The following is a 24,905-nucleotide window of genomic DNA, read 5'->3' on the forward strand; positions in this document are numbered from 1 at the left end:
GAAAATTGGTGGAGAGGCTAAAGCACATGAGATCTCCAATACCCAGAAATGGTTTGGGCAGATTCCAAACAGTTTGGGAGATATTAAAAGAATTAATATTTTTAATGGAGTCCCTAAGTCTAAACTTAGGAAAAATAAAATATTAATGTGAATTAATATAAAACTGTGTTAGAAGAGTCCAAAAGTCATGGATCAAGCCAAAGTTAATCTTAGCCGTTGATTAGGGATTTAATCTTGGGTGTTGAATTGTCAACGAGAAAAGTATAAGAGGAGGCTTGAGGGTCACTTGAAGAATACACTAAGAGGTCAAGATTTCGACTTTTTGGGGTTGGGTTTGCTGAGAAAGTTGAAAAAGTGATCAGAGTTGCCGCTAAGGGACAGTGAATACAGAAGCAAAGAGGCAGAGATAGTGCTGGGAGGATCAGTGTAACAACCGGGAAAGCTGCCGCAGAGGCAAAAGCCGGAACTATCAGGAATAGCCGGGAAAGCTGACGCAGAGGGCAGAAGTCGGAACTACTGGAACAACTGGGAAAGCTGACGCAGAGGCAGAAGCTGAAACTGTCGGAACAACTGGGAAAGCTAACGCAGAGGATAGAAACTGGAACTGTCGGAACAACCAAGAAAGCTGACGTAGAGGGCAGAAGTTGGAACTGCCGAGAAAGCTGACGCAAAGGGCAGAAGCTAGAACTGCCGGGGTTTTAGCCGGAACATTTGTCTCAGATTGAGAGGTGCTACTGCCGAGATTTTTTCTCTGTTGGGTGAGTGGGATTTGGCACACAGATTGTATTCTGAAACTGCTTAATAAATCAAACCCTCAGATAGTTGCACCGATTTTCCCGCATTGTTTTTTTTGGGGACATTAGTCCAAAAATAACGGTGTCATTTGTGTGCTTGTTTTTGTTTCCTTCAGTTGACGAACTGTAATGTGTTTGAGCATGTACATGTGTTTATTTTCAGTATTTACTTTGTAAATAACTTGTTAATTAATTAGAACAAGTAGGAAGGAATAAATCAAAAAGTACATGAAGGGTTTCTAACATCTGTCTCAGACTGAGAGGTGCTACTGCCGAGATTTTTTCTCTGTTGGGTGAGCGGGATATGGCACCCAGATTGTATTCTGAAACTGCTTAATAAATCAAACCCTCAGATAGCTGCACCGATTTTCCTGCATTGGTTTTTTTCAGGGACATTAGTCCAAAAATAATGGTGTCATTTGTGTGCTTGTTTCTGTTTCCTTCAGTTGATGATCTGTAATGTGTTTGAGCATGTACTTGTGTTTATTTTCAGTATTTACTTTGTAAATAACTTGTTAATTAATCAGAACAAGTAGGAAGGAATAAATCAGAAAGTACATGAAGGGTTTCTAACAGTTAGACTTATAAAATTCCAACATCTTTGCTTTGGATGATCTTTTTTGACATATTTCTTTGACTCTAATACATATGTTTACATAGTGTAACATGCCCACATGGGTCTTCAACAATTACATTGACTCTTTGACTTTCCTACAAACACTTAAACATGTGCTTGGCCTATAAAATGGGCAAGAAGCTCATTCTTGATAATGACAAAAATAATAATTCTTTTCTTTTACAAGTACAAAGATCAAAATTACATTTAGGAAGACTGAACCTAGTTACACTTTCTTCAACAAGGACGAATGTGTTTCCATCAATGCCAAAGGGGGAGATTGTTGGCATTGTTGTCATTGATGGCAAAGGAACAACAAAGGAGCAACAAGAAGGTATGTTGCAGAAGATATATTGAGGTATGCTTGATATGTTGATCAAATATGAACAATAGAGGAACAACAACAATGTATGCTTGATGTTTGTAATGTTTGAGGTATGAAGGTGATGACAAAGGGACAACAAAGGAACAACAATAGGGTATGTTGGATGCAAGACATGTTTGATTGAAGAGGTACAAGGTGAGGCATTATGTGGTCAACAAGGTATACTTGTACAATGATGCATTTGTGAGGCTTCATATGATATGCGTTGGAGATGTCAATGAGTTGATGTCAGATGTTGGCTTGGTTATGTTCTTATATGCATATGATGGTTGAGCTGAGATGTTGTGATGCAAGGCAAAGATGTTGCAAAGATTGCTGTGATGCAAGGCAAAGACATGATGCAAGATAAAGGCAAAGGCATGAAGAATGATTTTATGCTTGTGATGTGTTATGGTTGCTTATGTATTGCTAATATATGTTGCAAAGGCTATGGCTGCTATATTGCTGATCTAATTATCATAGGTGGGTGAAAAAAATAAAATTTAACGAAACATTTATTTATTTTAATATTCAAAATCTCAAAAGGTGTGAAACAAATGAATGGAATGCAAAAAGACAAGTCCTTTCACTTCATATTCATGTTTGGAATACCAACAGCCATCAAAGCTTGCTTATAAAATGTGTGAGGTTGCAAGGCTAAAGTGTTAGAGAATTAGAAAATGTGGGAGCTGATTAAGCTGTTCTTCATCTATTACTTGGCACATATATAGAGTTGATGTAAAGTAGATTTGAGGAGAAGAAGCAGGAACAAAGATGGAGGTATGCAGATTTATAGACCAAGTAACCAACACATTGTTGTCCCTTGTTTGTATCAGGGGGTTGTAGTCTCCTTTCAAGTTGCAACTTGATTAATATAGGTTGGAGCCTATTGAGGTAGGAGCCTCCCGTGGGTTGTAGCTTGTAGAAAACTTTTGGGAGTTGGAGCTTCCTTGCATGTTGTAGCTTGTAGAAAAATCGAGGTTGTAGCCTCATGTAGGTTGGAGCCTACAGAAAATCAGATGTAATAAGGGAGTAGGAGTTTGCTTTTGCATCACAACAGTAGAAAATCGTCTTTTTCTCCCTTTATGGGTTTCCACTCATATCTAGTGCCCATATGTGTTGATGTTAGGTGCTTATGTGATGTTTTGGATTACTTATTACTTGCTGTTCACATATTCAATCTGCTGGGCATTATGTGTTAAGCTGCTCATTTAAAAGTTTAGCTTATGAGTTTTAAAGAAAATAAATTGATGTCCATGAATGTACTAAATTGATTCACCCCCCCTCTCAGATTAGTTAAGTTTCCATTACCTTGTTCTCTTTTTCCTTTGTGATCCTAAACTACCATCACTTCCTTCTTTGCAATCACGCTCTACAACTATTATTACTTTTGTTTCTCTCTATATTTTGGATTGAGGAACTTTTATTACCTTATTATGCATTTTGATATCCTTCTTTACTTGTTGGCTTGTTCTATGATTTTTGCTCCTATCATTAGTACATGGTTTCACACAATTACCAATTGCAATGTTCACGACGCTTACAATTCTTCTCTACATGTTTGTATCTTCCATATTCTTGGTAATTATCTCTTGTGGCATCCAAATCCAACAACCAAGAGTTCTTATGACTCCTTGGCATTGTTCTTTGGTTCATATAATACAACTACCTTAGCTAGATCCTTTAGTAGCTCTTCTTTTTCAATTCAGATTGCACTTACTACTTACAATAAGTATTTGTATGCATCCTTATTTAAGACCCTAGCTTTTGGGTCCCTCCATTCTTCATGATTGATCCCAGAATCAATATTCAAAGAAGCCCTTAACAGTCTTCATTCATGGCGTTCATCCATCTTGATATTAACATTGCAATAACACCATTAGTTGGATCATCCTTGCTCCTTGGTTGAACCTTTAACTTACTATTAAACACAACCATTTTCACTGTAATGCTTGTGCACCTCTAAATGTGCCCTTACACCATTGCATAAGCACCATCATGAGGTATTTGCAATTTTCCTTGTTCAATGATCACATCTGGTATGCACCTCTATCATATAGAACTCTTTTTCCAAAATTAAAACTACTTTGGAAGTCTTGCACATTTGATAGTTGCATTGCTCACTCAAGCAAAAAGGTCCTGTTCCTGCAAATTTTTGAAACAATTAATTGCATCTTTTGAAGAATTAAACCTTCTATCATTTTCTCCTTTGAATTATCTTCCAATGGCTATAACCATGTTCCATATTAAGCTCCGAGCTAAAAGTTATGGCTCTCTAAATTTGCCACTTTTGTTCAGTTTCTACATTTCCTCCAAGCTCTCTCTCTCTCTCTCACATAGACACACACATATTTCAATTAACTCACAACCATCATGAATTTTTAAACATGGTTTCTTGATTTGACTCCTTTGTGCCTTAATTTACTCCCCAGATGGAACCTTGACACCATCTCTATGAATTCAAATTTATGCCATCATCAAAATTTTGGCATTTTAACTGGTTTCAATTTTTTTTCTCAATTTATCCATAACGCCTAACTTCACCCATTTCCCCATGAAATTAAACTTTGCAATTCAGGAGTTCCACGAGTTGACATTATAAAACTAGGAACTCTCAATTACGACTCTGTACAGTTTTTCTTCCTTGTGGACATTTTGTCAAACACATCTTGCAAACTGAATTTCTACTCAATTTTCCATGGAGCAGGACTCTACTATGAAAATTACATGAATTGTTCCTCCATATGCTTTAACAGGGATCCCATTTTGGAATTTGAGCCATCATTTCAACAATTGTCATCTTCAAAATGCTTACTCAGTTATTCTCGTTCAGGTATTTTGTCAAACACTTGACTAGCAAATTGCGATTTCTTTATATACCAGTTGACAACTAATAGCTTTGATACCATGTTGTAACAAACCGAAAACCCTTTGTGTACTTTGATGGTATGGGGTATTTTTTGAAACCACCAATTTCTATCCAAATTTGTTTCTTTGATACGTTTCCTCATTGTCGTGCTATTAATTAATTAACAGATGTAGGCATGGAAATACAAACTTACACAAGAATAATTAGCCATTTAGTCACATTGGCACCATAAATTATAATTGCCAACTTACACATGGAAAGAGGACTGAACAAACTAGAGAGTAATAAAATGCATGGTGTAAAATCATTAATTCAACACAATTAATAGGTACATTGATGAACACTTATTTGTTTGGAAATTGTCCACCATTGGTTGTAGAAGGAGGATGTTCCATGTAGCCATAGGCTCCTCGTTGGACCAATTCTCTTTGCAATAAAGGCAACCCTTGAGTTGAGGCTTGAATCCACAAGGGCAAACTTTTACTATGGATGCCTCTAATCCACAACCCTCTTTCTCCATCAACTTGCATAACCCAAGGAATGGGATCCCCTTCTTTGCTAAACAATCTCTCAAGCTATCCCACTTCCTTTTAGGGCTCTATTATAAGTTGGCTAGGAAATATCACTACTAAGGTTCCAAGGATTATCAACTGTAACTAAATTTCTCCATGAGAATGATTATCATTTCATATAGTCATAATTCTCTTATAATTCATGGTTGTAGCTTTTCATAACCCTTTATAGTAGGTCTATGGTTGTTCTAGCTTAGGAAGTAACTCTCTCAAATTTCCCCAACATGATGGCATTTTGAGTTCTCCCAAATTTGATAACTCTAATTTTGCCACCAAATGGTAACTTGAGCAACATGGAGATTCAAATTGGATTGATAGTCTTCAAAATGTAACTACTGTTGGTCTTCATAATTGTATTTTGTATCATAACTTGATGTAATCATTGTACTTGTCAAAAGAGAGAAAAAGAAAAATCTATTTTGTAAAAGAAAAACTATTTATTGTAAATGGGTTTCTTGCCCATAGTTTTGGTCCTAGGTTAAGCACCCATTGTGTGCTCTAGGGTTTGTACAATAAGTCAAGTCAAAGTCATGATGTAAAGTCCCTTGGAGGGCTCATGTATCAATGTAAAGAAATAATTTTATGTCATGGAAAAATCTAGAAACCACCCAAGAGATTAGGTTGGCTAGCCCTAAAGGTCAGCCTAGAAGAGGCTTGAGGACCCACCCTAAAGGCTATAAATTAAGGAGAATTCATCCTCCATTTACACACTTAAGCATTGCTTTGTTTTGGGCATATCCGAGGCAAGCGCACGAGGAGGAGAAGAAAGCCAACGAAGAAGGAAGAATCTCTCTGTTTGAGTTTTTGGTGGAACACTCTCTCTCTTGGCAGTCGAATTTCTTGAGGAAGGCTAGAAGTTGCACAAATCCAAATTTGTGCAAGAAGCAATAGATCTTGTTTTTCCATCTGTGTGGCTGGTCTAGTCTCTTGGTGAATGGTCTAGTGTCTTGGTCTTGGAAGTCTTCATTGAAATTCTATAAGGAGTTCTCTGGGTTTTCCCATGTGGAGGGGTTTTGCCCTCGCTTGGAGCCTATCTTTGGTGTCTTTTTTGTTGCATTTATGATCTTCTTGTTTGGCATTTATTTGATGATGAAAAGAACATAATAATGACGATGATGAAGTAATAATATATCACAAGTAAATGTCAATGTTAAAGAGAAATCATGTAATAATGTAACCCTAATGAATGCCCCAAATTTCTCAACAGATAGTTCGAATAGATTGGTCACTCACTCTTGGTACTTGGAACCAGTGTTGTGAAAATCGCGATTTAATGAAAAAATAGCGATTTTTTCAGCTTGCCAATCAAATCGCAATTTTTATACAAAAAAATCGCCTACCTTTTTTTTTGCCGATTTTTACTGAAAAATTGCGCTTTTTTCAAAAAATCGCGATTTTTACTGAAAAAATCGTGCGGGGTCAGGGCAGCACGATTTTATAAACTTTTTTTTTGGTTTTTTAGTTGCTCATTTGGACAGTGGCGCACGCGATCTTATATATTAGTTTTTTTATCGTATTTATGTGTCAATGTATTTATTTTATGTTGTAGATGGTTTAGATATTAAAAAGATTGAAAAAAATGAAAAAAAAGAATATTTTTGTACCAAACGATTTTTTCCCTATTTTTCCCGATTTTTCTGATTTTTTCTGATTCGTTCCCCGCGCCGATTTAATCCCGATCGCGCTTTTCACAACACTGCTTGGAACCCCCTAATAATAGACTCTTGGTTAATTTGAATTCCCCCCCTTGGACTCTAATTCAAACTGCTCCCAAAAACCTTCAAACTCTCTCCTCCCTGCATGATTGAAAAAGGCATAGTTAAAATTGCATGTGAGTGAGAATCCATGTTTTTTCATAGAAAGTACACTTTTCCCTCTTTTATCACTAATGCCAAGGATCAAGGAATACTAATTAAGCAAGTTAAAAAACTTATGCTTATAAAAAAAAACAATATTATCTTTCTTTAGTCCCCTTGAGCCCCTTAACTCCCCTTTCTTTCCCATCTAGTCCCCCATTCTTTTGTCCTCCTCCTTTGGCAGCCTATGATCTATTTTTTTATTATCATTCAATGTATGGTTTTACATATTATATTGTTCGACTTTTAATCATTCATCATGTACACATACATTACTGATGGGAATTAAAACTAGTGTATTATATTTTTAGGTAGAGCAATGTCCTTAATCTGGTCTAGCATGATGTCCATCTACTCATATGCCTCTCCAATGACTGGCTGATTTGAATTTGAAAACCAAATCATGTTATAAATTGGCTTGGAGAATTGTATAACATGCGTGCCTTATGACTAAAAATGACTATAAAGGCGTGTTTCCCTCATTGGATTAGCACCATCTTTATCACTACCATAGCACCATCACTCATCACCTTAGCACCCAAAGCTTGTCTTAGCTCTATTAGGCGTTGGAAGGTGTAGAAATAACTATCAGATCTAGTCTTTGCAGTCTAAGTAGCTGCAACCCAGAGTAAGTGTAATAAACAAGCAATAAGACCATGTTGCCCACTTCAAGCTCAAGCATGTAAAGATGAATGTAATGAGGAAAATAGTGGGGAGAAGTGTTTTTGTTTCCCCTTGTGTTTACCATAAAACTTGAACCTACACAAATCCCCGCCTTTAAAAGAAAACCAAAAAAATGGTCTTTTTTGCCATTTTTGTGGGAGTGGGCAGGTGGGGTTAGTAGGAGAGTGTGCAAGGACAAGGGTAGGGATTGTGTAAGGCCGTGGGGGAGCATACTACCAAGGGAGATGATGAGATTGGGCATTGGAAATGTGTTTTCCTCTTTTTGGAGCTAGTTATCCAGGCAGGAGGCGTTCAAAACATAACTGACATCCATTGCTCAGTGCTAACCTCTTAAACATGACTCACATGGTTGGCCACCAGTTCCAGACTTTACAAATAAACTATTCATTAACAGGATACACATCAACACCAAAGACATCTGGTTCTGTTAACTGAACTTAGCATTTGTAAAAGCATTCAATGTGGAGATTTCCTGGGTTGTTAATGAGGATCTTAAACTTTCATTAATTTCAGAAAACCACTGTGCAAAATTGACTGCTAGACTTTTGGATACTCTGGCTCTCACCCTTTTTCTCTTTCTTCCTCAGGTAAATACCTATTTTTATACATCCTTCTATCCTTCTACGTCAAAGTCAACTGCAAACTATTCCCATAGATAATATTCAAAATGCATATCTCAAGAACTGTTGTTATTTGAGTCCACACTGCCTGAGCTGCCATATTTCAATATTTTGTGATATAGTCGTCCAGAGTATTCTTAATCTGCATGCCACCATCCTGCCCTGCTACTGCTCATTTCAATTTGAATGGGTGATGAATCCACATGTACCAATCTGCTGAACAAGACAGTTTGCATCTTTATCGCACAATAATCCTATAATTTTGTACTATTTGGGATAGAGAATATGCTAACAATTTTACTTTTAGGTGATCATCTATAATGAACAAGTTCATGCTCTTTCTATCAATACCAATATTATATATGGCTATCTTTTGAAGCTATTATTAATTTACGACATAGCATGAGAAGATGCATATGAACAAGTTCTTGCTCTTTCTACCAATACCAAAATTATGTATGGCTACCTTTTGAAGCTATCATTAATTTATTACATAGCATGAGAAGATGCATTTTGATTTATGTAGTTCAAGACATATTTATTTTAAACAAACTTTGCATCTTCTTTGCTTTTGAATCTACTCTGTTTAATGAACAGTAAGACTAACATGCTTTATTTCAAGGCAAACCTTTGGGACCCAATACAAATTGATAGCATCAATTCATCTCTGGTCAGATACACATCATCAGACAGAGACTGGCTTGTATCCTCCTTATAGCTGTGCTATATCCCGAAGGACAAAATTTTATATTTCATCACATGAACAATTAGGCCGTAATCTGAATATTAAGCGTTACATTGTGGATCAAAGGATTTGCATTACATTTGTGTTGCGTAAATTGGTACTTACAAATGTCAAGATTCCCTTCACATTGATATCCTGGCTGTCTTACAGCGGATGGCTTGCGTGCTGACAAATTCTTTGAGCTGGAGAGTGATGGACAGCCTAGGGCTCCTTTTTTAAGAAGCATAATCCAGAAGAAAGGGCGCTGGGGTGTTTCACATGCACGGCCTCCTACAGAATCAAGGCCTGGACATGTGGCAATAATTGCTGGCTTCTATGAGGATCCTAGTGCAGTTACAAAAGGTGAGATGTTAGTATATAATTTCTAATATGCTGTTTGCTGAAGTATCCAAGTATCACTGATGGTCATTGGTAAGTACTTCAGAAAAAGTATTATCCATCAGATTATTTGATTCTGGCATGCATTGTAAACTGTGAAGGGAATCATCATGTTGGAACATAGTTTTTACCATTTATCATGTAATTCTGATTTTCATAGTTATAAAAAATTTAAATGATTTCTTCTGTGTCGTGTATATTTCACATTTAAAAGATCTTTCATCATATGTATATGTCTGTGTGTATGTTTTGTTACTAGCTGTATATGATCCAATTAATCATGTTTATTAGAAAGAACATAGAAACCTGAAAGTCTTGCAAGTATATTTGGAATGCAGATTCTTTTGGATTCTGCCCAGAATCATCCGTGGCCTCATATGAATGTTGAAAATACTTTCTTTCACACAAACATGCATAGATACGTACATACTACAGACATATACCTGTGTATATGTGTGCATACTAGAAAGTATTTGCATTATTCAGGTGTGTTTGGAATTCAGATTTTGCTATTGTGAAAATCTTATTTTCAATTTTGGGCTGGTTAGACTCAGGGCCCAAACATCACTCTAGTTAGTAGGCGTCCATGTTCTCTTTGTGGCTTGGGAGGTGTTGACCACTACGTGTCAACTACCCATAGCAGTACACCCCCTTTTTTCGCAAAAGGGATGGTGCTTGATCGATATGTCCGTGCCATTCGACAGTCATCGTTGACCCGATCTTGTTATGTTGTAAACCCAGTCTGCATGTGTAAATTGTAAATAATCTTAGCAGATCTGAGTCATGTATGTAAATTGCCTAGGCAAACCTAATTTTTTAATGATAATCTATGTTCCGGAAGGTTTTTTGTCTCGCTGATTCATGATCGGCAGAGTTTCCTTTAGCCTAACCCCAACGCTGGAATGGATTTTGCTATTAGAATCTTAGGGGAGTCCTAGTGTGCTAGGTCGAATGTATGTAAAAGTGATTTGGGAATAGTCCTAACTATTTGGTTAGGTTATTTTATTACAAATTGCTTGATCTGCTAGATTATATTTGTGTCGCAAGACTGGGTAGTCTATGAGGGTCTATGTCAAATGGGTTTTCCCCCTTGAGATGTAAAATTGTAAAAGTCATGATGTAAAGTGTCTTGAGGGTTAGAAAATGTTTTATCCCCTCATAAGTCCTAAGTCTTAGGTCCTAGGTGATTTTTCCAAAGGCTAAGTTCGAGGATCCAAAAATAAAAAAATTAAAAAAAAGAAGAAGTAAAAAATAAAAAATAAAATAAAATTAAAATAAATAAATAAATTAAAAAATAAATAAAAATTTGAAAAATGAAATAAAATAATAATAAGTCAAAAGTTTTGAGGAAATAAATGCAAAACTTAAATTTTTTGCATTTAAAAATTTCGACGGATGAGATTAAAAGAGATTTTGATCCTCATCGACGGTCGAGATCATTTTGACATGGATCACTCGAACTAGCCATTGGGAAATTTTCCTTTAAATAGGGTGTCAGGGGTCATTTGAGATCATTGGATCTGTGAGTCTTGTGCTGAAGAAAGCTCTCTTGTAATCTTTTTCTTGTACAATAAAAAAAGACTTTGGGGTTAAAATCTCGCTGGTGTTACTCTTCTGAAATGCTGTAAGATGTTTCATTTTTCTGCATAAATTTAATTTCAGCCATTGGTAATAGCTTAATGAAGAGTGATGTTGAACATGGGGATCTTGTTTACTCACTAGGGTTTGAATGGTAATAAAATTTCTGAAAATAATGGCAGGTATCTCCATTGGATTTGGATTTTAGTATTGTTTTCCCCTCTCTATTGACAGTCGAAGTGAGCTATGCAGGAAACCTAGATTGTGAAGATCAACGGGCGTTTGGGGAAGTTCTTGGGATGTGAAACCCAATAGTCACAACATGTACTATAAATGTAAATCATTTGTTAATAAAAATTGCACTCTCATGTTTTATCTTTCCTTATTGTTGTTGCCCATGTGTGTGTTTAACATGGTATCAGAGCAGGCGATCTCCTGCTCTGCTCAAGTGTGAGCCACCTGTTTCTGTGGCCTTTGCAAACCAATGCTCTCCTCCTGATTATACTTTTTTGAGCATTTCTTAGAATAGAGGTTGTTACCTCTATCAACGCGGCCATTCCTCTGCTGTGAGCAGTCCTGGCCCTTTGCGACTTAAATTCTCTATTCTGAAATCCTATCAGCCATATTTTAGCTGCATTCTCTGCGCACAATAACCCAAATAGAAAATCCTGGCAGCGCTGACGCTTCCACTGACTTGAAAGCATCATTATTCCCCTGCGACTCACTATTATTCCATTGGCCTATTCCTTTTGCTATGCTGCTCCCCCTGCATACAAAAAGCTGCTCTCTCCCATACGTTGCTGAAATTTCAGTGCTTGAAACGCTCCATACGCAACACTCATATATAGCCTGTTCCAGTTCTTAAAACGCTCCATATGTTGCTCTCTCCTATACGCATAGTGCTCAGCCTCCCTTGACTGCATTTATCATTGCTCGTACGCAGTACTCATATATTTGTAACTCCTACCCTGCCATAACGCGCCCAGGTTCATCGTCAGATATTGATTGCTCTGCTCCATTTTTTGAAGTTGTTGATGGGAAACCGATGGCCTCTTTCGTTGTGTCTGACTTGTACTTCTTATTCTGCTGCAACATGGTGATTCAGATTATAACATTTACAGTTCAAGAATAACCATCTAAGAATGCATAGAGCCATTTGAATTCTCTGTCGATTCTCTATCCCTCTAGTTGATTTATTAATTAAACTCTATCTCTTGTACATTGAATGTTTGCGTTTATTGAATGTTGGGACTGTGAACCCTCTACATTTGTTAAACGTTGAGACCGTGAGAGAAGCATTGAACCCTTTGCGTTTGAGCAAACTTTATTATGCTAATTGAACTAATTGAATGCTGCGTTAAATGTTGAACGCTGTTTTGTGGAAGAGCATGAATGTTGCATAGCCATGGTGCGGTGAATGTGCACTGAGACTCTGCGTGGCGTGGTTGCTGGCTCGTAGTCCGTGCATGTTGTATTGAAGACCAAACGACTCTACTACAGGCCAATAGTTGTTAATACTGGATTGACTATGGTATGCGTTGGTCTCTGCATTGGAAAGTTCATTGAAGACTCCAATGTATGATGCGTTGAGAACTGATAAGGATCGAAATCTTTGGATCCAGGATCGAAACCCCGACCAATCATTTCCTCCAGTAGAGAATTTGCCTGGTATATGTAATAACCACTCTTGTCTGTCTTCTTGGTTAATACTTTAATGATTGCTGAAAAAGTATAGGCATCATGTTGAAAACCCTCGTTCAGCTCCAATCATTCAAAGAATTTCAGAGATAATTTAGGGCCATGTATTCGTTTAATAACCTGAACATCTATTTTGGTGGTAAGTTGAGATGAAGCCACAGATAATATTCCATTTACACAGCTTTCCCACCGTTCTGTTCTTTCCACTATGAAGGCAATGCTCCTCACTAGAATATTTAGCGACATTTTATCTTCTTGCACATATTTTCTATGTTGCGAGGTTGAGACTCTCTAGATGTGGGGATTGGGCGAGAGCTGCCGGCTTTGGATGACCATGATGTTGAGGCTAAAGCCTTTGAAAGCTTGAGAGTTGAGGATCTCATTGCCTCTGAGTAACAGAAACAGTTGAAATTTGAAAGTAGAATCGAAAAAGACATACCAGATTGCCAGTGCTCGGTTGCCATGGTAGAATTGACCTTCTACCACCTCTCTCATTCATATACACGATTACAACAATGGGCTTTAGGTGTCTGTTTACCAGAGCAGGGTCCAAACTGCTGAGACGTGTCTCTGGACCAAAACTAGAGACCAAATCGAGTGGAATATCAGCCCATCTTGCTCGCTGATTGAACATGGAAGCTGTTGGTGCAATTCGCATATGACTGGGACGAGTTTTAGAGTTAATAACACTGCTGGACATGGCCAATTAAAAGCTAATATGTATGGTTGTTTGCCCTGAAAGGCACTGATAAGTTGGAGACATCTTTGCTGCCATTCACTACAGTCTTGCTTATTTTATATGAAGAAATTGATGATATTGTAAGCACTTCATCATTTGCCGTTTCAAAATTGGCAAATGTAAGGTGCTTCTTATGTGCTTTCAACTTTGCAGTTTATGAGATTATGTACATGTTTGTAAGCCACCTTTTATGTGAAAAAAAATTGGGCACTGTTTATTTTCTTTAAAGTTCCAGCAATTTGGCAATATTTAGGAGTTCAATGGAAATTGTTCCAGAGGCCAAGACTATCCTTTGTAGATCGAATTGATGTATTTTCCTAAAGGTTGTTCATATCAGAGATTGATTTGAAGTTGTTGCCTTAAGTTTATATAAAAGAGCAATTGGTGTCCATCTTTTCCTCATTGTTTTACTATTTTTGAGGTTAAAAATGGCTCCAATTGATGCAATATTAGAGTTACTCGACAATCTAATACTCTCTACTATGGATAATACAATCAAAATCAGCAAGGATTTTCTCACCGATATTCACAGTTGTTTACAAGATGTACATGACAAGATTGAATTTTTGTAGCTCGAATCTCAACTACAACAAGAAGAATTAAAACAGAGGAGTCATTCTGAACATGTTTCTGTTAAGAACATTGAGACTGCAACCCATCAGAAGCAAGTCAATAATGTTACAGTTGGTTCAGATTTAGTACCGAATAAAGCAGCAGTTGTACATGCAGATGCAGAAACTCAGTCTGCACTTCCCAAGCCCATCATCAGACCTTGGGAACAACTTGTCCACAACAAGCACAGAACTGGTCTTGGATATGAAAAGGACTTGTCCTTTCATATTCCAGACTACTCAAAGCCAATTCAATTTCAAAGTGCTGGATTTCTTGAGGATGATTCATCTCCACCTGTTCTTCATGATAGTTCACCTCCAGCTGTTCCAGATTCTGCCCCTCTTCCACAGCAACAACAACAACAACAGATTGTGAAATGCCAACACTGTGACCGAGTTGGCCATTTGAAAGATCACTGTTTTGATCTTCATCCATGTAAGCACTGTCATAAAACCAACCATTCTTCACACAAATGCTTAAGAAACAAACGTCCTGCAAGAACAAAGATTTATTTTGGATGGATCACTTCTTGGCAATGGGCATCAACAGCCAAGAAGATATTCCAGTCACATGTCAGAACTTGTTCCAGAGTATTGAATAGTCTTGCAGTTGAGTTTTCTCCATCATCTCACCTTGTATCTGACAGGGGGGAAATGATGGTCATCTACAAGCTTCAAAGCCACATCAAGCGAGCCTGAGCCACAACCTGCCATACCAGATTCAGAGTTGTAGCCAGAGACAAAGATGCCCCTGAGCATGCCTTCAGTTGGTAATCTGGGACACTTCCTCTAGTAGAAGACTTCAGCTTCTTGCTAGTTTCAAAAGAATTCCAGGAACAAAATTGAGAACACTTCCTCTAGCAGAAGACTCCAGCTTCTTGCCAGTTTTGGAAGAGTTCCAGGAATTGCATTAAGCATTCCAGAGTTGTTGGTCATCCTTAAACCATCACAGGTTGAGACTTCCCTTTTCAGGTTGAAGTTCTCCATTTTATGCGGGGTGAGACCTCCCTTTCATGGTTGAAGGTTTCCCTCTTTAAAACAATAGGAGCACTTCCTCTAGCCGAAGACCTCAGCTTCTTGCCAATTTTGGAAGAGTTTCGGGAACTGCACTAAGCGTTCTAGAATTGGTGGTCATCCTTAAAACACCGCCCTTTATACCAACATTTCAGAGAGCACATTCAGCCTAGTGCTGCCATGCATTTTTGCACATTTTGTATTATAGCTCTCTTCTTGGACTGATACATAACCCTTCGGATTAAGGGGGGGAATGTTGGACACCTAATCCTCAATGGGTTAGTGTGGAAGCCGAATAGACAAAAGCAGTCCAAGGGACCTTGGGATGTGAAACCCAACGGTCACAACATGTACTATAAATGTAAATCATTTGTTAATAAAAATTGCACTCTCATGTTTTATCTTTCCTATTTGTTGTTGCCCATGTGTGTGTTTAACACCAACCAACTCCTGAAAAGCATTTTCTTGAAGAGCCCATCCAGTTTTGATCTTGGGTTTATCATTTAAATTTATCTTTTGAATGCATGAGAAGTTTTCTGAAGTGTCTCATAGTAAATCTAAAGTTCTGAAAATATTTCTGTGCATTATTGACAAATCTGGCTGCTTAGAGTCGTAAATCTGTAAATATTGTAATTTTTTGACTGGTTTGTAGGGTTTTAGTTTTAATTCCTGCATATATTATTTCTAGGTGTTTTTCTTTTGCTGTTACAGGTTTCAGATCTGAAGATATAATCTTGTTCTGAAGCCAGATCTAGGCCCTGGAGGGTAAGATTTGGCCTCAACATCATTTTGCAGGGATAATCTTCAAAGGGTTTTTCAATTTTTCTGAAGAAGGTCGAAGCTATCTGCTTGCTGGGGTTTCATTTCCAGGAAAATTTTCGAAATTTTTTTTAGGGAGGCTGTGTGGAGCTCCTGGATTGTTGCCAAGTTTCAGCATTGCCATTTTTCATTCCAGCGCCTGCACTGCTCAGCTCTCTGCGTCCAACCTGCAAGCAGATCCTCATTCATCGCATCTGCTGCCAAAGCCTTGCTTCTCGCAGCCAATTTCTCTCCACGCGTGGTCCATTTCAAGGTTGCTTGTACGCAACTGCTTACTTTCTCATCCAGTGTTTTCATTCATCTGTTGCTGTCCACGTTTCACGCCTTCGCTGAAACCTGCAATCCCACCTGCGTTAAATCCCTGCATCCCCTCACCCTCTCTCTCTCATCGTTTTCTCCCACGCAGCCATATACATACGCTTCTGCCTGCGCCATCCTCTCCTCAATGCTGCCACAGTCACGCTCCATACTCTGCGTCCAACCTGCAAAATAAGCTTCAGCTCCTTAGTCATCTGTTGCCTTTCCTATCCAGCGTCATACTTGCCCGCAGCACCTTCAATCTGCATCTCGATCCTTCCCCTCCTCCGTACGCAACGTCCAAAACCTCCCTACGCTCCTCAGCAATCTGTCCACTCTGCATTTCCCTCACCCACGAGCTCCTACGCTGTCTTCTCATCTGCTCAAAAACCCTCAAACCGCAACTCTCAACCCTCTGCATCATGCATCCTCACGCTCTCCTCACCTTGGCCATCGACTGCACACACGCAACAGTAAAAAAACAAAAATTCGACTTTCGTATGTATGCGTTAATTCAAGTTAGGCTAAAGTTTGTGTTCCATTTAGATTTTAATTAGAATTGATTCTATTTTTTTTTATATAGTTTAGAAATCTAAAGTTCCGTTTCTTTTTTTAGATTTAGTTTTGATTTCAGTTTTATAAAAATCAATAATAAAAATAAAATTTTAGAGTTGATTTAGGTTTTAGCTTTAGATACTTTAGATTCTAGCTTTGTTCTATTTTGATTTTAAGTTTAGAATTTAAAAAAAAATTTCAAATAAAATAAATAAAAAATATAAAATTCCAAAAAGCATAAAGTATTTTATCCTTAGGTTTTATTTTAATCTTGTTTCATTTTTCTAGTTAAATTTTTTTTTTTTGAAATGTTTTGTCAGAGTTAGTCTTGGCTCAAGGATTTGTCATATTTACGATTTTAGTGTATCTTTTTCGTTAAGGCAAAAATTTTGATGTGGTTAAACATACGTAAATGTTCATTTGAAGATTAACTATATGAAAATGATAACTGGTTAGCATTTAAAATTGCGTGGTTATTTAAAGCATTTAATCTTTTGAATTTTAATTGCTGGATCATTATTAAAGCATTGTGAGTTTATTGAATAGCTTATATTTCTTGAGATATTTGATGACAAATGATTGTTAATGGTGGAATTACCAAGTTCATATTTCTGCAGCGATAAACAATTATTTAATCATTAACTCCATAAGGCACTGGTACATTAACTTCTAAAATCAATCAGGTGCTAATTTGCCTTGCTGTGTCTTCCAACCCAACTGGTCCATAGTTGGTCATCCTTTATCTCATAGGGTCTACCCCCCTTAAGGGAAACGAGTTAAACGGAGAGATCGGGGATCAGGGTGACAACCCTTGGTCTGAGCGTTGTCGTGACAATCTGTGCGACAACAGGAGGTTTGCAATAGCAGCTGCATCTAGGAGTGAATGGTTTTGGTGACTCGGGGCATATTACATTTGCCATCTCTTTTGAGAGGATGAATGGAAATGCATTCCCTAAAGGAAGGATTGGTATTTGGAGGCCCTGATAAATTCAAAGGGAGAATGCTATTCTGATAGCCATGGGCCAAAATGTCTAGGAATGAGGCTAGGACTAGCGAACAAGGGACAAACAAATGCATGGTAAATGGAAGGTCAAGAAGCTTGAGTAAAAATCATGGTGGGATTACACATTGAAGGGAAAAATTTGAGTAAGTACATGTGTTGTGGATATTGGGTGTCACAAAGAGCTGTTTAAAATTCCACAAGCTAGAAAGTCACATTTTGAAACTTTTGTGAAGGGGCACAAATGTTGAAAGTCAAGGTGGCAGGGAAATGGCAATATGGAAGTATCCAAATTATCAGAATGCTAAAAGTTCAATATGAAGATTATGGGAAATCAATGTGCAAGAAATTAACTGAAATCCCAAAGAGCAGAAAGTGCAAGTTGAGAAATTAATTAAGGACTTGAATTTCCACATATCAACACATAGGAAGTTGCACAAAAGCCCACATGCAAGACGTTTCACTCAACATTGGAGTTGTGGGAATTTATGCCACATGAAATTTGTCATCGATAAGTAACCTGAAATATTGCAAAGTCGAGGATTCCATGATGTACCAACATCACGAAGGTTACATAGTAGGAATAACACCAGAGTTTTTGTCCAAACATCAAAAAAGCGTTACTGAATATTTTTTTTTTACTAAGTATTTGTGCTACAAAAATCAACATCCCATTGAGTGTTTGAAATCTTGTAGCATAGAAAGCCGCAAGTTGTTGAATATTTTGATAAGTATGCATGCTGTGGAAAATAAGCTTTGCTAGCAATTTACCTACAATTTTTTTGTCAAAATCTCATGGCCAGAAACTCCCAAGTCAAGAATAATATTTTTGCTTAATATGGCATTGGTGGAGTGTCAAAGAGCATTGTGACAAAATAATCTAGTAGAAAATTCTTCCTAGTCTTGTAGACAAAAATACTAATGTTTCACCAAGTTTCTAGGATGAGGGAATGTGGGAATGAGGAGATGCATAGGGGGGGGGGGTGTCTGGGAGCACCCCCAAATTTTAGGGAAATTCAGGGGGGGCATCGGGTATATATATATATATATATATATATATATATGATTCAAATTCACATTCAATATTGAAATATAGTGATTCATACATCTTAAGGGATCCAATGAAATAGAAACAATAATATATTGTATACTTTGATTTAAATTCATCATTCATCATTCTAGAATTTACATTGATTTAAGTTTATCAGTCATCATTGTAGAATCTACAATGCTTTCAATACTGTATTCATCATTCTAGAATATATATATATATATATATATATATATATAATTTCAATTCATTATTCATCATTCTAGAATATAAATATATATATATATATATATATATATATATATATATATATATATATATATATATATGATTCAAATTCAAATTGAATATTAAAATACATTGATTCATACATCATAAGTGATCCAATGAAAGAAATAGTAAAATATTGTATACATTGCTTTAAATTCATCATTCATCATTCTAGACTTTACATTGATTTAAATTTATCATTCATCATTGTAGAATCTACAATCATTTAAATTCATTATTTATCATTTTAGAATCTACATTGATTTAAATTCATCATTCATTATTCTAAAGTCTAATTAGTACCAAGTAACATATTAGATACTAGAGTCTGAAGACTGGAATAATAAATTGAAAATACTCAAAATGAAAATTAGTAAAATGTGATGAGTGAAAGACTCGGTTTGTGGTCAGTAGTACATAGAGTCAAGACTCAAAAGTTAAAAATGAAAATGAAAAATGGACAATGAACCAATGTTATTAGAATTGGGTGTGTCATCTAACTGGTCGACTCTAGTGAGAGGGGGGGGTGAATCTGTATTTCTTATCAATTAGCACTTAATTAATCTTTTGAGAGCATTAGTTAATCTTCATTGATTCTTCAACAATATTACAATTATTTAGTAAAGCAATAAAGAACAATGCAAAAAGATAGAGACAGTAGGCATAAGATTTTTAGGTGGAAAACCCCCTCTAGGTCAAAAGCCACCGAACACTTCTCTTTAGCCCCAACTGAAAAGAAAGCTACAACTTCCTAGAATTCTAGAAAAACATTCTTCTCCAGCTCCCACTGGAAGGACACCCCAACGCGATGGTTTTATTAGCAGTCAGCTGAAAAGATGCCCCAACACCCTAGCGAGCCACAACTTGCCCTAACACCACCATACCACCTTGAAGTATTTATAAGCTCCAACCTGAAGGTGATTTCATTCCCCTGCCTAACACCATCCTGCCACCCTATAAAGACAAAGATTAAATACAACAAGTGTGGACTCCCGTACCAGGGACAATGATCCAAGTTACAATGATCTTTCAATGATTTCCTTTGACTGACCAATAACACTAGGGCCTAAACCCTTTGTCCCGACAAACCAAGAACCCTTGTCCCAACAACAAACTAAAGCTCTTTTCCCAAAACAAATTTTCCTTCTTCAACTCTAGGCAATGACATAGACTTTTATAATTACAATGATGTACATTGTTTGACTTCAATTGACAAAAAGGACTCTAGAACAAACTCTTTACAATGCTTACAAGACATGACAACGACTCTATAGATTATCCTTGATGCTGATGATGAAACTTGCAGTAGAAAGTGGTAAAGAATGATGGACTGCTCTGCCTGTTGATTGTTGATGTCGCTGTTGGCATTATGACATAGGTTTGGCGCTATGACACAGGTGTTGTCCTTGATGGAAACTCACTCAAATGATAGATCACAGTTCAGGCTCTCAGAATGAAGGAAAAAGAGATATACGCAGGTTCCTCTTAACCAAGTCGCGTATACACGTGGGATTGCCGATCAAAAGGTGCGTATACGTATGCACGCACTTTCATGCAAGGAAAAGCGCGTACATGTGGAAAACTTATTTTTAGTCCATGGTATTTAGTCCTTGGTATTTGGACCTATGGTTTTGGACCATGGTATTTCGTCCGAAGTGTTGAACCCAGCTATTGGGTCCATGGTATTGATTCTCTATGGTTTTGGACCATGGTATTGAGTAAGGCCTAAGACTATAAAAGGGGAAGGAGATCATTAGGCAAAGGCATTCACTCAAGGATTGAATATCTTATGAAGAGCAAGATCTAGAATACTGGTCATTGGGTTATGGTGCATAGCTGGATCTGAATCAAGGAGGAACCTGAGCGCAAGGAGAAGGATAAATTCTATTGATGGGTCAAGATCTTAAGGCTTGAAGAGAAGTATCTTTGTGTGATTTTGATCTGTTATATTTGGCGCATGACTTGATCTTTAAATCTGATGATCTAGATATTACTGATGTCTGAATAATTGAAAATGGTAAGATTATCTTTTATAGATCTGTACGCAGGTTTAGCATAGCAAAGGCGCGTATACACGTTGGTTTGGTAATTCAAAATAGCGTATACGCAGGTTGGCCTTAACACAGAAGCGTATGCACGTAGGTTCTACATACTGAAGTAGCATATGTCTCATGAAATATGTTTTAGCTACTTCTGTTTATTGCTGCAGTGTTCTGGGTTCAGGATTGGTTTCTGGTTACTGTTAATGTATTCTGGTTACAACATTCAGAGAAGTAATTGTTTGATTCAGTTTTGATTGAAGCAAAGGAGATTGGTTGATGCAGATGTATTTGATGTTTTGTTATTGATGGATCCAGTCTGAAAATTTATGAAACATGGTCCCTGGAAGAAAAGAGAAGGTTGTAGCCTTCTGTAGGTCAGCACCTACGTACTAGTACATCAGCTAGTACAAGAGCTTAGGGGGTAGTAGCTCCCTTCCAGGAGAGTCTGGAGAATGAGAGAAGGTTGTAGCCTTCTGCAGGTAGAAGCCTACGTACTGGTATAAGACTGCACCAGTACAAAACTATTGTAAAAAGAAGTTTCTCATTAAAAGAAGATAGAGACGAATTGCAGCAGGTGGTTTTCACCCACATTGGGTTTCCACCTTATATCTTGTGTTCTTGTGTGTGACTGTCTGATCTGTTTTACTGTTCTTGGTTACTGTCTATATGATTCTGATGCACAGATTAATGATCAACATCTGAAGAATAAATCAAATTATAAGTCTGCAGGTTATACGCTAGTTTCCTTAACTGTAGTTGCGTATATACGCAGTTTTCACTAACTGAAGTAGCGTATACAAATCTGATTGTGAAATGAAAAATAATTGACTTGATAACACTGATTCAACCCCCCTCTTAGTATTATTCCCAACAATTGGTATCAGAGCCAGGTTCTTCAGAAGAAGCTTGATCGCTTGAAGGAAGATCTATCATCATGAGCAACTACGAAAATGAGGCATCTATCAGGCCACCAATCTTTGATGGGAGCAACTTCGTTTATTGGAAGGTAAGAATCATAGCCTATCTTCAATCTCTTGGTACAGAAGTTTGGGATATTGTGGAAGGAGGATACACATTTCCATCAGCAACTCCTACAGATACGGCTGGTAAAAACCAGTATGAAACAAATGCAAAGGTTGTCAATACTCTATTGGGGAGTCTATCTCAATCAAAATTAGTCAAGGTTATGCAGCTCAAAACCGCCAAAGAAATATGGGACAAGATCGTTCTAAGCTATGAAGGAGACGATCAGCTAAAACGTGCAAAACTACAATCTTTTGGAATTCAATATGAAACTCTCAGAATGCACAATGATGAAAGTGTGGCTAATTATTTCTTACGTATAGATGAGATTGTTAATCGTATGAAAAACTTGGGTGAAGAGATAAAAAAAGTTACTTTGGTTGAAAAGGTTCTAAGATCTTTGTCTTCCAAGTTTGAATCAAAAGTTTCTGCCATAGAAGAAAAGTAGAATCTACAGAGCATTACCATGTCACAGCTGCATGAAATCCTAACTGCTTTCGAAATGAGAAAAGGGGGACCATCAGACAGGAGAGAAGCCGCATTCAAAGCTTCAGGAAAAGGAGATTACAATGAGTCAGGACATATGTCAGAAGGAGAGGAAGAATCAAACTTTGTCAAGAACCTTCAACGGGGTTCTGGAAGATTCAGAGGTAAGCTACCTTTCAAATTCTTTGCTTGTGGAAGAGTCGGTCACTATGCAGCCAAGTGTCCTCATAAAGATAAGCTTGACAAAGGTAAGGAACCAGTTAGATGGAACAGAAAACATAATGTAAGTAAGAAGAGCTATTATACTCATGAAGACAGTGATGGATTTTCAATTAGTGATGAAGATGAACAACGTAATGATTATTAGACTTTTGATGGCTTTTCAAGATGATGATTTCTTGGATGCTATAGATGAAGATGATCTCTATGAAGAAATTTCTAAACTTAAAATCTGTTTAGAAGAAAAGAGTATGATCATAGATACTCTGACATTCCAACTTGCTGAAAGGGAAAAACACAATGAAAAGTTAGAATGTGAAATTGTGGGACTTAGAAAAGATATTGAGAAAATAGAAGCTCTTAATCTTAGATTTGCTAAAGGATCTGAAACTTTAGATGAGATTATCAAAATGCAGCGTTCTCCTCTAATCAAGACAGGTCTTGGATATTCTGAAGAGGCATCTCAAACACAGAAGCCATCCACCTCCAAAAGTTATCTTGATGCAGCAAAGAGAAGTGAACAGGTTGACACTCGACAGCAAAGGCGTAAAGCAGATCACCAGGTAAATCAGGGTCAATCTACTTCAAGGATGAACATAGATCACCAAGTAAATCGGGGGCAATCTACTTCAAGGATGAACAGAAGCTACAACCAACCACAGGTAAATCATTCTCAATTTGCCTCAAGAATGAATGTCTATGGAAACTACAATCACCTGGACGGTAGGTTTGATAATCGCAGGAATTTCTTCAATGGCCAATGTTTCTCTTGTCATAACTTTGGACACAAAGCAACTCAATGTGTTGCCTACAAGACCATCATGACTAGAGAAGCACGAAATCAAAGGAGTGTGACTGGGATCATGAAAAGGACCTACAATAACTTTTCTGCTCTTGAAAATGAAATAGAATGTTCTATTTGTAACAACTTCGGTCATGAAGATTCTGAATGTAGGAGTAGGTTTCGGCAAACAACTCAGAAGGAGCAAGCTTCATTGAGTCCCAAAACATGGAGAAAGAAAGAACCGCAACCAGAAAGATGTGGTATAGCCTTATATGCAGAAGGATAGGAAAATCAGTGGTACATCGACAGTGGATGCTCGAAACATGACAGGTGATAAAGAAAAACTTCAGCCATATAGTGCCTTAGAAAAGGAAAGGAAGGTCTCATTTGGAAATGACACCTCTGCACTCATAAAAGGTAAAGGTTCTGTTCTTTTGAAAGAAAAGGTCAAAGCTGGAAATGTTATGTATGTTGATGGCTTAAATCATAATTTATTGAGTGTCAGTCAAATGTGTGATCAAGGAAATGAGGTAATATTTCGATCAAATGGATGTATTGTTCGTGAGCTTGATACAGGAGAAACAGTGATCAAAGGCATAAGAACTCCAAATAATTTATACATACTCAAGGGAGGACAACAACAATGCTATCTAAGCAAGAATGATGAACACTGGCTATGGCATAGAAGATTGGGGCATCTAAGCTTCTCTCAGATAAGGAAAGCATGCAAATATTAGGCGGTTCGTGATCTCCCTAACATCAGAATTCTAGACAATACAATATGCAAATCATGTCAGTTTGGTAAGCAAACCAGAACTAATTTCCCTGAGAAGGAAGGATCAGCTAGTAAGCCACTTGAACTTGTCCATACTGATTTATGTGGTCCATCCAGGAAAAAGTCACCTCGAGGAGAAGAATACTTCATATTGTTCATTGATGACTTTTCCAGGATGTGTTGGATAGGACTTCTGAAGCATAAAGACGAAGCTTTCGAAAAGTTCAAAGCATTCAAAGCCTTGGTTGAAAACGAATCAGATCGCAGAATCAAATGCCTCAGGTCTGATCGAGGAGGGGAATTTACCTCGGATGAATTTTTCAATTTTTGTGAAGAACATGGAATAAGAAGGGAATTCTCTACTGCAAGGACTCCTCAGCAAAATGGAGTAGTGGAAAGGATGAACATAACGGTTCAACAAATGGCTCGTGCTATGCTTGATGAGT

The 24,905-nt window shown here is 37.3% G+C and overlaps 1 protein-coding gene across 3 annotated transcripts in view; it reads left to right on the forward strand.

Moving 5' to 3' along the window:
• Positions 1–24,905, forward strand: part of LOC149207043 (sulfatase and phosphatidylinositolglycan class N domain-containing protein) — a 412,661-nt gene that overhangs the window by 48,108 nt on the left and 339,648 nt on the right. For all 3 annotated transcript variants that reach the window (XM_089395653.1, XM_089395652.1, XM_089395654.1), the window contains exon 2: positions 9,271–9,462. In XM_089395653.1, the coding sequence (XP_089251779.1) occupies positions 9,271–9,462 (192 nt within the window). The remainder of the gene's footprint in view (positions 1–9,270; positions 9,463–24,905) is intronic.

This window comes from Pinus tabuliformis, chromosome 1_2, assembly GCF_031772625.1.
Source record: "Pinus tabuliformis cultivar Carrire ecotype Pingquan chromosome 1_2, CPIR1, whole genome shotgun sequence".
In the NCBI taxonomy this organism is placed as follows: Eukaryota; Viridiplantae; Streptophyta; class Pinopsida; order Pinales; family Pinaceae; genus Pinus; species Pinus tabuliformis.